This window comes from Staurois parvus, unplaced genomic scaffold, assembly GCF_062004578.1.
Source record: "Staurois parvus isolate SC_StPar_1 unplaced genomic scaffold, SC_StPar_1.0 ptg000154l, whole genome shotgun sequence".
NCBI classification, from domain to species: domain Eukaryota; kingdom Metazoa; phylum Chordata; class Amphibia; order Anura; family Ranidae; genus Staurois; species Staurois parvus.
The window spans coordinates 19,187,127-19,203,281 of record NW_028317950.1 but is presented as its reverse complement, the minus strand read 5'-3'; the positions used below and the strand labels follow the sequence as shown (position 1 = coordinate 19,203,281).

Genomic DNA, 16,155 nt, shown 5'->3' with positions numbered 1-16,155 from the left:
TGAGCAGTCCAGCTGTACGTTTACATGTGTTTCATCAAGGTCACAGCTTTGCTAGAGTTGGGGGCCTATTCTACTGAACCTTTCTGGAACTGATTATGGGATTTCTCAGTCCCTTAGTTAGTGCTGGAGGGAATTACTAAGAACTGTGAGAACTGTGAGAAATTAAGAATGTCCTTGTGCTACGACATTGTGCTACTGGAGTATCCCACAGCTCCTGTAATCCCCATCCAAGTTTATGCAGCCATAAATATCAAAAATATACCCCTAGACTGTTCTTGGAGCCAGATGAGTGACTGTTGTTGTGTGCCTGGCTACACTAACTTGAGAAGAGAACCTAGGACAAAATCAGCATCCACAATTCAGTCAGTGGGTGGCCCTGTCAGCACCACTCCCTGACATCCTTTGATTGCAAAATTGAAGTAGCTGGGTGTAAAATTGTTGGCCTGAACAGCCCCTGCTGACCAGAATCCAGCTTTAAGTGACCCTAAGCCTAATTATAATTAAACTCCCATTCTCCTGAGTGTAGCTAATTGGATCCGGATACCGAATTCTGGGTACTATACTTATCAGAGCTCAAAACTAACAACCCAACATCCAAAGAGCAGCATCAAAGATCTGAACACTTCAAGAAAAGAAGACACCATGACCCAACAATTTCTGCTGATGAGGAGGTGTTTGATATACCCAGGTCTTTTTTTCAGTGGGAATGCAGGGGCACGTAGTTTAGGCACCTTCAGCACTGAATGTATGTAATGGCAAGGGGTGCTGGGTTGTGCTGGAAGGTCTAATGGTGCTGGCTGCTGGGGGATCTATTGTCACTGGTGTGGATCTATTATTATGTGGTGGTCTATTGTTGCTGTGGGGGTCTATTGTTGTTGAATGGGAATTTATTGCTGTTGGGGGGGGGCAATTTTTGCTGGAAATGATCTACTGTTGAGGGAGGGGTCTATTCTTGCTGGCTGCTTGGAGATCTGTTGTTACTACTTTGTTCTATTGTTGCTGGGGTGGTGTTTTGTTGCAGGGGTCCATTGTTGCTGTGGGGGGGTCCTTTTGCTGTTGGATGTGGAGGATCAATTTTACTGCTTTTCTTGTTGTCATTAACAAATTCCATGCAAATTACTTAGCACCACAAAATGATACTTTGCTCTGTACTCTCTAAAAGGAGCAGTGCTGGGAGGTGGTTAAAAGATGGATCCAAGGGATTGGTGCTCGGAGATGGGGGGGGGGGGATGTGCAGAGACAAGAACTGACTCAGAAGAGGGGAGTTCCTGCACCTTTTCTCTGAGAAAAAAGCCCTTGATATACCCATAAATTGAAATCTTGCATGCAGGTTGATGCTTTAGGATTCTGATCTCAAAGGAAACCGGTCATGCCAATTCAGCTCTCTCCTTCTGAAATATTTAATTGACAAGCAGTCCTAATAATGCTTTGGCTTCAACACTTTGAGCCATTGACCTGGAATAAGCAAAGACATAAGACACTTTTCTCTGATGCCCATTGATTGCCTGCTTATACTTTCTTAGAACTCAGCGATTTAACTAGCGTTCGTAGAAGGACTCAATGGCAGCACCATATTTATGACATAACAGGTATACTTTAAGCAGGACGTTAAAAATTGTAAAATGGAGAACACGTTGACTTTGAGCACAGTTGCAAAGTTGATTGACAAGCACTTGCCTGATTGATGTTGCTGGAGATGTCCTTTATATTAAAGAAATCCACTTTTATATGGTTTTCCAGGTATTGATTTGATTAATGACAATCTCTTTTTCTGCATACTGGCTTTTGCCTTTCTGTCTGGTGGAGACTATAGGACACCCGCAAGCTTCTATGCTAAGCTTTCATCATGCTCTGATGTTTTTCAAGCACTTCCCTGTGTTGCTTCATTGCAAAAAAATACCATCCTTCCCTTTTTTCTCCAGTGGGAGGGTTTGCAGGGGATACGAGAGTGAACTGTGAGGGGGATGACAAAGTATTTAAACTGGAGCTGTTGACATACAGAGAGGAGTCCTGCAGACACATAGGAGGGGCACATTCCCAAATTCTATGCACTCTTTTTTATAAAGTGCTAAAAGGAAAAAGCACACCTAATGGCACCATCGTCACTGTTTCTACTGGTCACAGCATGGATACTGGTCATCTTTCAGACTACTACAGGTCAGTAATTTTGCATTTTGTCTCTGTTAGAGAATTTAAGTAGGGCTGATATAAAATATTTCGGGGAAGCATTTTACACATGCATTTTGGTCGTGTTGTAGGTGCATTCTGGTTATACTTAAAACCGCAGTAAAGTGGGTGCCAAAAAAAAATACAGTACATTGAAAGCGAACCTGTACTTTACAAAATTAAAAAGCTGGAAACTCAATAAAACATCAAGATTCATAGTTAACATGTGCAAAACTCCACAATTTCATTAAGATCTCTAACTGCCTTTAGAATCATTACTGAAATGATAACTCATGGCTGTATGAATTAGCATATAATAACTAAGCTGGTGTATTAGAGAGAAGCAAATATGCAGGTACATTTTTTAGATGTTTTTGCGTCAAAAAATGTTTTTTGTTACTATGACCTACGACCAACTACAATTTTCTAAACATGGCAGCGACTGGTTTACTTGTATGGAGGTGGGGAAGGGGTATTCCACACACCGAAGATATACAAAACATCTCAAGAAATATCATTTTCTGCTCATGTGATTGGTTCACTGCTATTCCCAGAAGTATTTGTGTTATCACAACATTGGCACTGATCCCTGATCATCAGCATTCAGTATGTGGGAAGTGACCATGTGCTAAGGTAGAAATGGCCGCATACATTGGTAAAATTCTTGAAATGTATGTTACGTTATGTTATGTACAGTATGTATGTTACTGACCAATAAAGTTTCTTATTTCCTCAGTAACACTTTCTGTAAAGAGTAACTGTAACATGCAAAATATAGTATCCCAAGGCCGCCACAATGCATAAAGTGCAATAGCCCAAGGCAATGAAGAAGCGACTGCTTTTAATGCTTCTGCTTGCTGTAAACCAGTAAAAATGATTCACTGTTCTTTACTTTATTGAGCTTATTTTAATGAGGAGCAAATCAAAGCAAACATTAAAATCAATTTCTTAAAATGGGTCTTTACTTAAAAGTGAAAGTATCCTCCTCCTCCCTACTTAACAAATTTGGCTTTTTTTTCTGTGAGTAGGTACCTTTTTGTCACAAATACGCACTGCCACTCCCCCATTTATCTTACCTAGATGAGAATTAAATCATCATGGCCCAGCCCTACCAGCCACCAGACATGTCCCAGGAGGCAGCGGGACCAGTCACATAGTACAGCGATGCTTCGCACGGTGGGGAGCTAGCTGTGAGACTTTCAGGAAGATAGCGGCATCAGTATAGACAGCGCTAGACTCCTGGGCTTATAATTATCCATTTTTTAAGTCACCGTAATTTTTTTAAAAAAGGAGTGAAATTCCTTTTTAAGTTAAGCATATACTAGTAGAATTTTGTTTTAAATTTTTTGATTTTCATAACTGGACTTCGTGACTTGAAGCATTTTTGCACAGCATCTGTAAAGTCATTGAATGTACTGAGAATTTTTGTATGAATGTTTGATCTAAAATTTACTTGTTTCTAAAGATTCTCTGCAAACGCAGCAAAAGTCTTCCAGTCCAAATCTCTAATTGACTGATCATTTCTGTAGCGCTACCCCCGAAGGAGCCACTTGTATGTTTTCCACAGGTTCCCTTTGCTTCACCCCACAGCAAGGCACAGCGTTTTCCTTCCACCACATACACACACACTTCTGCTCACTGTCTTCAATGACCAGTGTAGGGAATGTTTGTTTTTGGAGTTTTATTGTAGAACTGGGGATAGGGGTGGGGAATTGTAGTAGGATACTCCAAAATTAAAACTATTCACACTGAGGACATCTAGCTGATCTCTTAGTTGAGTACTTTTTGAAGTCTTAGCTGAAGCAGATAGCTTTGTAGCAACAAGTAGTTTAGGAGTGACAAAGTCTCTTTTTGCAGTAGTAGTAGTTATAGGGCTGAGATCCTCACGTATAAGCCAGTTATGACAGATTGTGACAGCCCAAAGGTAACGTAGCTGAGCAAAGTTCCTTTACAGTAGCAACAATCGGACAAGCTCTTCAGAACACTACCCAGTGTCTCCTTTTTCCAGACCCACACTGACTATCAAACACCAAGGGAGGTAGCAAGCACACAGTGTCCCCAAATTCCTCAATGTCAGTACTCACAAAGCCCGAGGACAGAATGGTTACCTCCTTCCAATCTTCCAAGCGAAACCCTCCAGTGATACCAGACAGAGCTTTGGCAGACAACTCCCCTCAGTCACCTTACTGTAGAACCAGGGTCACTCGCTCTAACTTCAGGTCCTCAGGTCGAACTACCTGAGGCCACATAGCAGCAAGTGCCAGGGGAGGCAGCCTACCTCCAGCCTGGCTTGGTGCAATCCACTCCCAGGAAAGACACTGAACTCATGTGCACTCCAACTATAAATACCACCCCCAGCATGCAATGGGACTGCCTTCCCCTGCAATTGGCCAGAGCCGTATTGATATTCATGCTGTTCATTTGCCTAGCCCTTACCCATGTTCCGGAGGCTCTCATATCTTCCTGAAGGTGGGCAGAACTCAGACAAACTCCAATAGCACCAGTGCAGCATAAGCAGACTTAACTCATCAATCACAGCACTCGTTAAGCAGAATAATACACTGACTTTACCTGACAGCCTCTCTGTTAAGCAGAGAGACACAACTATGCTTAACCTAACTATACACATCCTAGCACTTGACTAAGAGTAATAAAAGGTATTGGGATGTATTTACCTTAATGCAGAGAAATAATGTAAAAACACCTACCATTTCGTTTTACTTGAAGTGACTATGATATTATAGTGAAATAATACAGCTCAGGATTTGTTGTGTTGTCTTACACATACCTACCTGTTATCTGCTGATTAGGAACTTGGCCAATGTAAACTTTTGTCACAAAAACCAGTTCTCTCAATTTATGTTGCAATCACACTAGGTCACTGGACTCTGATCCAAGCAACATGAGGGTTTCTTGTGACACTTATCCCTATAGCAGCTTATACATTTCTTTCTGAAAGAAACAACTAAAAAAATTGTAAAAGGTTTCTTATACCTACATATAAGTATTTTCATACAGATAATAAATCCTTAACAGTATTTAGATCCGATTGTCAGCAATTAGAAGTGGGACAATTTACAGAATGGCATGACTTGGTTAAATTGTTCAAAGGCCATGGTGTATAATGCACAAAAAAAGACAAAAGCATAGTGAAAAAGGATGTTGGACAGACATAGGAAGTTGTACCACGTACTTAGCAAGTGACAACAGATGCCAATGTGCCATCTCTTTCAGGATCCAAGAGAAGGGCTACTGTGCGGTGTCCATCTATATATAATAACACCAGTACTGATCATTACACCAAACAAACAACACAAGAAAAATAATAATGAGCTGTATGCATATAGCTTTTACACCGGTAATAATAATTACACCGAACATACAGCACAAGAGATGACGTACTGTGAAGTCCCCATACATATATAACACCAGTACTAATAATATCACCTAACAGTACAAAATAATCTATACTGTGCAGCCTACATACAGATATAATACTAGTACTAATAATATCCCCAGACATACAGTATATGAGGAATATTACTGGGCAGTGTCCATACATCATTATGTCGATACATACGGAATAAATCTATCATTCTGCCCATATGGGACCAACCGCTAATCAATACTCATTTACCTATATTTGCCTTCCACACGCTTCCCCACTTCTCTGTTGCTCCATCAAAGCCTTTGGTAAATACCCAGTGCATCCTTGTATGTGGAGCAGTTCCCAGGCCTAAGGGTTCACACAGTCACCCGATAAGGAGGAAGATGATGGTTCCTTGTGTAAGCTCCAACACTAGCTAACAGATGGTTAGACTCCTGCCACTGTGATGATATTAGTTGGTGCGGGTATGGGTAAAATTCTTACTGAGAACCCACAGTGGACAAAGCAAGAGACTTTTGTGAGCCTAGCATACAGAGTATTGGTACTGTGCACAGAACTATGGACTCCCCTGTGAGAGTACTTATTCTCACATAGAGTGGAGCACATGTCTGTCCATACCCAGAAATACCAAGTATATCAGAAGTTTGGACCTCATTCTGATTCCTACATACTTGTGCCAGGTCTTTGTATTAAAGTAGCAGTTGAAGCCAGAGACCAGCAGGCAGCTAGTGAAGTATGTATGTGTCCACACTGGAGAGATTTGCAACCACTTCCTATCCTATAGGAAGTAAGAGTAAATCTATCAAGTGTGAAAACCTAACATGGGTTCTATCCCTACCCTACTCTGAGCAAAATTGCAAAAACATGTTTTGGCTTTAGCTGGCCATGCAGTAGTAGAATTTTTTGTTTTAAGACCATTCAATAAATTTTCCAGTTATTAGCTTTGGTCAAATTGACATTTGTTTTTGGCTGTAGTGATGAGAAAATTCCAAGGAACAGAATGGAATTTTTTTCTCAAATGAACATATTTCTAAGAGTAACTAAAGAAATATAAGTGAATGCTCTAGATCACAGGTGTCAAACTGGCGGCCCTCCAGCTGTTGCCAAACAACAAATCCCATGAGACATTGCAAGATTTACAGTTACAAGCATGACTCCCAAAGGCAGAGGCATGATGGGACTTGTAGTTTTGCAACAGCTGGAGGGCTGCCAGTTATCTGCTCTAGATAAAATGCAGCTATCACAGGAAAGGTGACACGCCAACCTTATAGGACAACAATGGGAAACAACAGTGCAGCACGTTAATCTAAATAAAGTGACAAAAAATAAAAAAATAGCAAAAATCAATATAGCATAATAAATGCAGCAGCATAAATGTGCAAACACAGCAATCATGAAGTGCTACAGTGATCTGTAGATGCTAGTAAACATTCAATAAAGTGTCCAAACTCACACAAAAAAAACAAATGAATATGAACAAATATAAAGTGCTTGTATAAAATTTAAAAAAAAAACAAATGTCCCAAGGATCTTCTCTAAACTCTGTGAATAATATCCCCAAGTACAGAAAAGAGCACCTCCACTCCGTCACCGGTAGTGTAAAGATCCTCCACCTTTATGCACTCACCAGACAACTAAAATACAGTGGCGTGTATAATAGCGTATCCTGTGTATCCATGCACTCTCCTCTGCACTCCAGCCTCAATCCACGAGAGCAAAACCCACACCACGGAGCCCACAGATGAAGTATATGGTGGAGTATTACATCAATAAAACCGACAGCACAAATTTCTAGGAGCGTATATGGTTTCCAATGACATTCATTTCAAAATCGAATGTTTAAAGTAAAGAGGTTCTAAAGTACTTTGAAACAATATGCGCACACGTTCCTGAAGAATTTAGCGTGGTCCAACCAAACTATATAAAGTCACAAGAAACCTGGAATTTGATTTAAGTTTGGGCTTTTAAATGATTGTTGCCCAGCCCAGTATGGTTTGCCATTCTGAAGCCACGCAAAGGAATATTACCTTTCCTGCTTTATGATCTGTCACACTTGTAGCAACCTTGACAGTTGGGAAGGCCTGAGAACTCACAGGCTGAGTCCTCCAGATCTATAAGAATTCACTCCTTAATACAACCGGTCAGCTTCCATCCAAAATGGTAACACTTTAAAAAGGTCAGTTAGATTTAGCGGTTTTGTTTAACTATCTGCAAAGGTGAACAAAGCCTGAATTATGTTAAGGTTAGCGGTTAGGGCTAGATTACCTTACAATCAAGTTTCATGCCAAATTACTGCAAAATCTTCTCATTGCTGTACAAGGAAGTTTTTTTTTAAATAAAGCTTACACAATGAACTGGAGGTACAGTATGAGTTTCCTTGTTATAGTATCATAGTAGGTATCTAAGGAAGCTCAGCACAGGGAAAATGTATTATTGTGCTATTATCTATGTATCAGGTAAAGCTGGCCATAGATGGATCGAATCTCGATCAGTTCAGCAGGGACCAGCTGAGATTCAATCTATCTATGGACAGGCTGGTTGTACTGAAATTGATCCAATGATCAACTTCAGTATGGCCAGCCTGATGGGGATTTTTTTCTTTCAATCACTGCTGGCGGATATAGGTGCTAGCAGTGATCACTATGTTGTGCCGGAGTTATAGCGTTGCAGGAGGGATTCCCACATCAACACTGTCTGTGGTTGCAGCAAAGATATGCCTGTTAATTGCAGTTGTAATGTAATTGTATAATGTATGGCTGGTGTAAGTCCACCTAAAATTGTTATAGACATTAGTGGGGTAAAGGTAAAGTTTAAAGCGGAGTTCCACCCAAAAGGGGAAGTTCCACTTTAAAGATTGGTCCCCTGATCCCCATTAAGGATTGGCACCTTTGGGGAGCGGGATGGTGAGCGGGTACCCGAAATTGACAGGTACCCGCTCCCACTTCTGCTGCGATCGCCTAGGCGATTGGAAGTGGAAGTTGTCCTCCCTCTCCGTAGTCTTGTGGGACTCGTGACAGGTCCCAGAAGACGACGGGGCCATTCAGGAAGCACAGCGCTGCTCACGCATGCTTAGTGGGCACCCGTCTGTGAAGCTTTTGTCTGTAAACAGTTTTTGTAGCTGCTGACTTATTTTTTTACAGTGTGAGTGGAACTCCGCTTTAACTTTAAAAAATCCCTACAGCTTTAGTCACATCATTTACCTGTAATAAAAGATGTCTTATGATGTGCAGGAAGCTGGAGAGCATAGATAGAAATCTTCACTGCAGAGATGTCCCATCCTCTCCCTGTCTCGGAACTTCCAGCTCTGCAGTGGTTACCAGCTTCTGGTCTTCAGGCAGAAAAGCAGTACAGATGGTCCAGCCCCCATCTTTAATACACATATGTTATGGCGTGAGAAACATTGTGACAGTTGTCCTTTAACAATCTGTAAACAACACTGTTAGAGTTAATTAATATGGATATACACTGCTCAAAAAAATGAAAGGAACACATTGAAAAACACATCAGATCACAATGGGGAACAATCTCATGCTGGATATCTATACTGATATGGACTGGGTAATGTGTTAGGAATGTAAGGATGCCCCATCATTTGATGAAAATGAAAATGATCAACCTACAGAGGACTGAATTCAAAGACACCCCGAAAATCAAAGTGAAAAAATAATGCAGCAGGCTAGTCCATTTTGCTGAAATGTCATTGCAGCAACTCAAAATGGTACTCAGTAGTTTGTATGGCCGCCACATCCTTGTATGCATGCCTGACAACATCTGGGCATGCTCCTAATGAGACAACGGATGGTGACCCACTGCACCAGTGTAGGGTCTGACAATGGGTCCAAGGATTTCATCTGATACCTAATGGCAGTCATGGTGCCATTCCCTAGCCTGTAGAGGTATGTGCATTCTTCCATGGATGTATCTCCCCAGACGATCACTGACCCACCACTAAAACGGTCATGCTGAACCATGTTACAGGCTGCATACCATTCTCCGTGGCTTCTCCAGACCCTTTCACGTCTGTCACATGTGCTCAGGGTGAACCTGCTCTCATCTGTGAAAAGCACAGAGCACCAGTGGCAGACCTGCCAATTCTTGTGTTCAATGGCAAATGCCAATTGAGCTCTATGGTGCCGAGCAGTGAGCACAGGGCCCACTAGAGGACGTCGGGCCCTCAGGCCACCCTCATAAAGTCTGTTTCCGATTGTTTGTGTTGCACATACAGTTAATAATTCCACTGTGCGAAGGGTGGGTTGGGGGAAACCAGAAGCGCTTTATTAGGAACAGCTGTAATAAACACAGAAAACTCTTAATGGCATGAGACCCGATGTTCATTGTAATCACGGTCCTGCCGGAAACAAAGTGTTAGACTTTCAGTTCCCCCCTTCTTCCTGTCCTTCTATTATAAACAGGATGTAGTTCTGCCATCTTGTGGTGATACAATAAGAATGCAATCACTAGTATTTCTATTGTCAAAGATAGATTACCGTACTGTTATATTAGGTATTAGGCTTTGGACTGTATTTTTTATGGGGCTGCCTATTTTCTACACCTCTTACATTTGGTCAGAGACATTCTACGGCCCTGTCCAGCTCTCCTAGAATAACTGCCTGCCTCCTGGAATCTGCTCCATGCTCTTGAGACTGTGCTGGGAGATACAGCAAAACATCTGGCAATGGCATGTATTGATGTGCCATCCTGGAGGAGTTGGACTGCCTGTGCAACCTCTGTAGGGTCCAGGTATGGCCTCATGTTACCGGTAGTGACACTGACCCTAGCCAAATACAAAACTAGTGAAAAACAGTCAGAATAGATGAGTAGGGAAAAAATGTCAGTGGCTTCCACCTGTAAAACCATTCCTGTTTTGGGGGTTGTCTCATTGTTGCCCATCTAGTGCACCTGTTGTTAATTTCATTAACACCAAAACAGCTGAAACTGATTAACAACCCCCTCTGCTACTTAACTGACCAGATTAATATCCCAGGAGTTTAATTGACTTGATGCTATACTCTGATTAAAAAGTGTTCCTTTAATTTTTTGAGCAGTCTAGATCGCTATGCAAGCAAAGTAATCTAGATCATTCAATCAGCATTTATCTTTGGCTCATCTGACTCAAGGAAAGTGAAAACGTGATATTTTGTTACTCACTGTAAAACCCCTTTCTCTGAGTTAATTGACGGACATAACTCTTTTGATTTATGACCATAGGGTTTTATAGCACCACCTACAGGAGCAGGACACTAGGCGAAAAAGAACACAGCACCGTCTATGGGCAGTCTAGCTGGTATAAACCCCCTCTCTACTATAGGCAATTCAGTTAGCTACAAAGCAGTATAGTATAAATTCCATTAGAGGGGTGGGTGCTGTGTCCGTAAATTAAGGGATTTTACAGTGAGTAACAAAAAATTCTTATATTTCTTATGTTCATTGACAGACACAGCTCTTCTGATTCTTGACCATAGGGATGTCCAAAAGCAGTGCTTCAACGAGGGGTGAGCAAAATACAAAAAAAAAAAAACAACAACCGGAGCAAGCAGGCAAACATGCCAACAACCCAAACAAGGTTCCTTAAACAGCAGCCTCCAAAACAAGCATCCAAAGATGAAAATACGTCAACTTTGTAAAATTTTGTGCACAGATGACCAGGGAGCTGCCTTGCATTCCTGAGACACAGATACCTGATGCTGGAAAACCAGAGAGGCACCAATCGTCCTAGTGGAAGGGAGAAGCCTGCAACCTTAATATAGTATGCGTGAACAATCGTTTGCTAGATCGAAGGAAAAATAGTGGCTGAGGAGGCCACCAGACTTTTCCTTGAGCTATCTGTGAGCATAAAAAAAAAAGATTCTGACCTCTGGAAGATGGTCGTAGTAGACAAGTACACATAAACCGCCCAGGCCATATCCAAGGAATGCAAAGCAAACTGGTTAGAATGTGACGGCCATGGACCCAAGGAAGGCAGGACAATGCCCTCATTCAGGTGACACCATCATCAGTCCCCAAAAAAAAAATAAAAAAAGGCTATGGAACCACAGGTCCCAGCAGGGAATCAAGTCCTTGCTACTTGGAAGAAGTACTGGATTGCTTATAGCAGAGAGAGGGGGGTTTATACCAGAGGGGATTGCCCATAGGCGGTGCTGTATTCTTTTCTGCCTAATGTCCTACAACTGTAGGTGGCTCTATAAACCCCTATGATCAAGAACCAGAAGAGCTGTGTCCATCAATGAATGTAAAAAAGTTAGTTTTATTAGAAATATTCTAGAAATGTTGAACTTCAGTTCAAGGTTTCTAAGTACAAAATAATGCACAGGAAATCAAATCCTCCCATAGCATACACTATTGGCGGTACAGTATTGGCCAAAAATACAGAGGAAAAAAGATTTGGGAGTGGCAACTTCAGATTACAAAATGAGCAAAAGTGTGACCAGGCAAAAGGAAAAAACTTTGAAGTGAATCACTAGAGGGGATCACAGCTAGCAGGAAGGAGGTACTGATTCCCCTATATAGATATTTATATCACTAGAGTGATTACTAACAGGAGGAAGGAGGTCCTGATTCCCCTATATAGATATTTATATCACTAGAGTGATTGCTAACAGGAGGAAGGAGGTCCTGATTCCCCTATATTATTATTATTATTATTATACAGTATTTATAAAGCGCCAATAGTTCGCTCAGCGCTGTACATTACAAAGGGGGACAGAACATGTGACAGAACAATAACAATACAATACAAAACATGAGGGGATTGAGGGCCCTGCTCTTTCGAGCTTACAATCTAGGAGGGAGGGGATCGTGGCACAGGAGGAGATAGCTGTGGGGGATGGAGTGGTAGGAAGAGTGGAGGAGGTCGGCAAGTTAGCAGGGGGTGGGGTAGGCTTCCCTGAAGAGATGGGTTTTCAGGGTGCGCCTAAGGGAGAGGAGAGTAGGTGATAATCTGATGGGTTGGGGCAGGGAGTTCCAGAGGATGGGTGACACCCTGGAGAAGTCCTGGAGGCGGGCATGGGAGGAGGAGACCAGGGAACTAGAGAGAAGGAGGTCTTGTGAGGAGCGGAGTGTGCGTGCTGGGCGGTACTTGGATATTAGGTCAGTGATGTAGTTCGGGGCAGTATGGTGGACAGCTTTGTACGTCAGTGTTAGGATTTTGAATTTGATCCGTTGCGCAATCGGAAGCCAGTGGAGGGATTGGCAGAGGGGGGTGGCGGAAATGGAGCGGTTGGAAAGGTGAATGAGTCTGGCAGCCGTATTCAGGATCAACTGAAGCGGGGATAGCCAGCGGCGAGGCAGGCCAGTAAGGAGGGAGTTGCAGTAGTCGAGTCGTGATATGATGAGGGAGTGGATGAGCTGTTTAGTGGTTTCTGGGGTTAGGAACGTGCGGATTTTGGCGATGTTGCGGAGGTGGAGTCTGCATAGATATTTATATCACTAGAATGATTGCTAACAGGAGGAAGGAGGTCCTGATTCCCCTATATAGATATTTATATCACTAGAGTGATTGCTAACAGGAGGAAGGAGGTCCTGATTCCCCTATATAGATATTTATATCACTAGAGTGATTGCTAACAGGAGGAAGGAGGTCCTGATTCTAATTAATAGTTATATAGTTATCCCTAAAGAATACCAGCAGGAGGAAGGAGGTCCTGATTCCTCTATAGATCTAAAGTTATCATTCGAAGGATCACAAACAGGAGGAAGGAGGTCCTGGGTCTCCTATGTAGATCTTTAGTTATCAATAGAAAGATCTCCAGCAGGAGGAAAAAGGTCCTGATTCCCCTATAGATCATTAGATATCAGTAGAGGGATCACTAGCAGGAGGAAGGAGGTCCTGATTCCTCTGTACAGATTATTAGATATCACTAGAGGGATCACCAAAAGAAAGAAGTCCTGATTCCTCTATATAGATCTTTATGGCTGGTGGGATCATCAGCAGGAGGAACAAGGTCCTTGTTTTCTGATTTAAATCATCAGATAGCACAGTGATTTGCCGTTCCGCCTAGCAGCACTAGGGTCATTGGTTTGAATCCCACCTATGACACTACTTGCCTGGAGTTTGTATGTTCACTCTGTGCCTGCGTGGGTTTCCTCCCACACTCTGAAAACATGCTGGTAGGTAAATTGGCCGTAGTATGTGTATGTATGAATGTGAGTTAGGGACCTTAAATTGTACACTTCCTGAGGGCAGGGACTGATGTGAATGTACAATTTATATGTAAAGTGCGGGTTAAAATGAATGATTGTCCATAAGTACCTGTAATAAATAAATTCCACCATGATTGTTCTCAGTCTCTTGTAATTCACGTGTCCCTGGGCGTCCTCTAGTGGATGCAGCCAAGATTTCACTTGCTGATTCACGCAAGATGCAGTCCAGTGCATTTTTAATCCTCATCAAAAAGGAATGCACAGTGGTTTCCATGTATTCCAATAGCCCTAGTTCACACCAGTGCAGTGCAGTCAACAAAAGTAGGACATGCTGTATGGAACGTACCTGGAATGTGGCAAAATGCACTGGAACGTATCGAAAACACACCACAACACACATGCCCTGAATTAAGAAAAAAGTAGGAAAATATGCTCCTGAAGGCCTCAAAAACATACCGCAACATATCAAAAACACACATGCAGAAACACATCTGGAATGCAGAAATTGTGATGCAAACCGGCCCTTAAAGTCTCTACTAGAACTGTATCTGTGTAGAAGTCCACTGTGGACGCACACACAGAAGCGGCAGCAGATAAAGGTTGGTGGGATACAACCACCCCCCTTCTGCCAGTAGAGTACCGGGCCACAGTCTAAAAAAAGTTCAGGAGGACAATGATTTCAATATGAAGCGAAGTTCAAGAACATAAGGACTAACTAGCTGCAGGGAAGGTCAAAACTAACCTTAGAAAGTATTTTACTGACAGAGTAGTTGATGCTTGGAGTAGGCTTCCAGCAGAGGTAGTGAGTTGTCAACAGTAAGTGGATTTAACCACTTCTCTTCCGGCACATGTACATAAACGGCCGGACGGGAGCAGTGCAGGAGGCCATTTATAAACGTCCTCCCGCATTCCCTGCCTGTGTGCTCCCTGGAAGCGCGCGGCACCGCGATCCGCTGCCTGCTGTATGGGACCTCTGTGTGAGGTTCCGATTCATGAGATCACTGATTAGCCAATCAGTAATCACATGAATAGTAGTAAGCAAGATGTCGCTTCTAACATCATTGCTTACTACTAGTGAAATCTGTGAATGATCACAGAGGTCACATGGTACAAGCCTATTCACAACAGCCTTGTACCATGTGACAAGGTGTAACCAATCACAACTCTCACAGTATTTCTCAATGGCTGCAAGAATGCAGCCAGAGAGAAGGAGAAATGATTGCTTTTACAGACTTTATGGGTGTAAAAGCAATCAGAGTAAAAAATAAATCTTCATCACCCCCCACAAGTAGTACAGCGTCACTATGGTGACACTGTACTGCTAGGGTGACAGTATGTTAAAAAAACATAAATAATAATATAAAAAAATAAATAAAAATGTAAAAAAATTTAATTTTTGGTTATAAACTAACTTAGCAGAATACATTTATGAAGAAGGATTATTTATTTGAAAAGTTTATAAGAAAAACACTTTTTTTTTTCAAAATGTTTGGACTTTTTCATTTATATAGCAACAAAATAAAAATCCCAGTGGTGAATAAATACATAAATACCACCAAAATAAAGTTTTATCTATCTCAAAAAAATGCTAAAAACTTCATATGGGTACAGTGTTGCATGACCGCGCAATTGTCATTCAAAGTGTGATAGCACTGAAAGCTGAAAATGGGCCTAGGGGGGAAGTGTCTGGACTTGAAGTGGTTAAACATGCTTGGGATAAACATAGATCTATACTCACAAAAAAAAATAAAAAATCTGAAAAGGGTGAAGAGTCAATGGACCACTTGGTCTTTTTCTAGCAATTCTCTTCTGTGATTCTGTCATCCCGCATTGTAAATAATGAAGTATTACTGTACTATTAATAAGACATGCTTTTCTATTTAATAGGGGCAGACGATGTTCTGTGTTATGCTGAGGTTAATGAATTGACTGGTGAATGCGAGGATTATCTTGGAGACGGTGTGTCAGAACTGGATTGCTGTCTGAATATCAAGTATGCCTTTAGGCAGGATTCTCAGTCTCCATGTAAAGCCTGCCGGTAAGTTGGGCGAAATAAAAAAGTTGCATCCACAATGTCGCTTGTTTTCTTCCTTAGTATTACACAGCTCCTCACGTATCAACATTCCTGTGTCCACTGTGTTCCCCCCTCTCCATCTCTTTTTTGGCCCTGTGTGGCAGGCTGTGTGCTTCCATCTGTACTGCTCCACACCTTGCCTGTGTCCTTATCTCTCTTTTTGGCTCTGTGTGGCAGGCTGTGTGCTTTCATCTGCAATGCTCCAACCCTCGCCTGTGTCCTTATCTCTCTTTTTGGCCCTGTGTGGCAGGATGTGTGCTTCCATCTACACTGCTTCAACCCTCGCCTGTGTCTCTATCTTTTTTGGCCCTGTGTGGCAGGCTGTGTGCTTCCATCTGCAATGTTCCACCCCTCGCCTGTGTGTCTATCTCTTTTTTGGCCCTGTGTG

At 42.1% G+C, this 16,155-nt stretch overlaps 1 protein-coding gene across 1 annotated transcript in view; it reads left to right on the top strand.

The window, feature by feature from the left end:
• The first annotated feature begins 1,971 nt into the window (after positions 1-1,971).
• The window catches only part of CFP (complement factor properdin), a 59,185-nt gene continuing 45,001 nt past the window's right edge, over positions 1,972-16,155 (top strand). The window contains exons 1-2 of the mRNA XM_089675165.1: positions 1,972-2,157; positions 15,581-15,731. Of these exons, the coding sequence (XP_089531291.1) occupies positions 2,091-2,157; positions 15,581-15,731 (218 nt within the window). The 5' untranslated portion in view covers positions 1,972-2,090. The remainder of the gene's footprint in view (positions 2,158-15,580; positions 15,732-16,155) is intronic.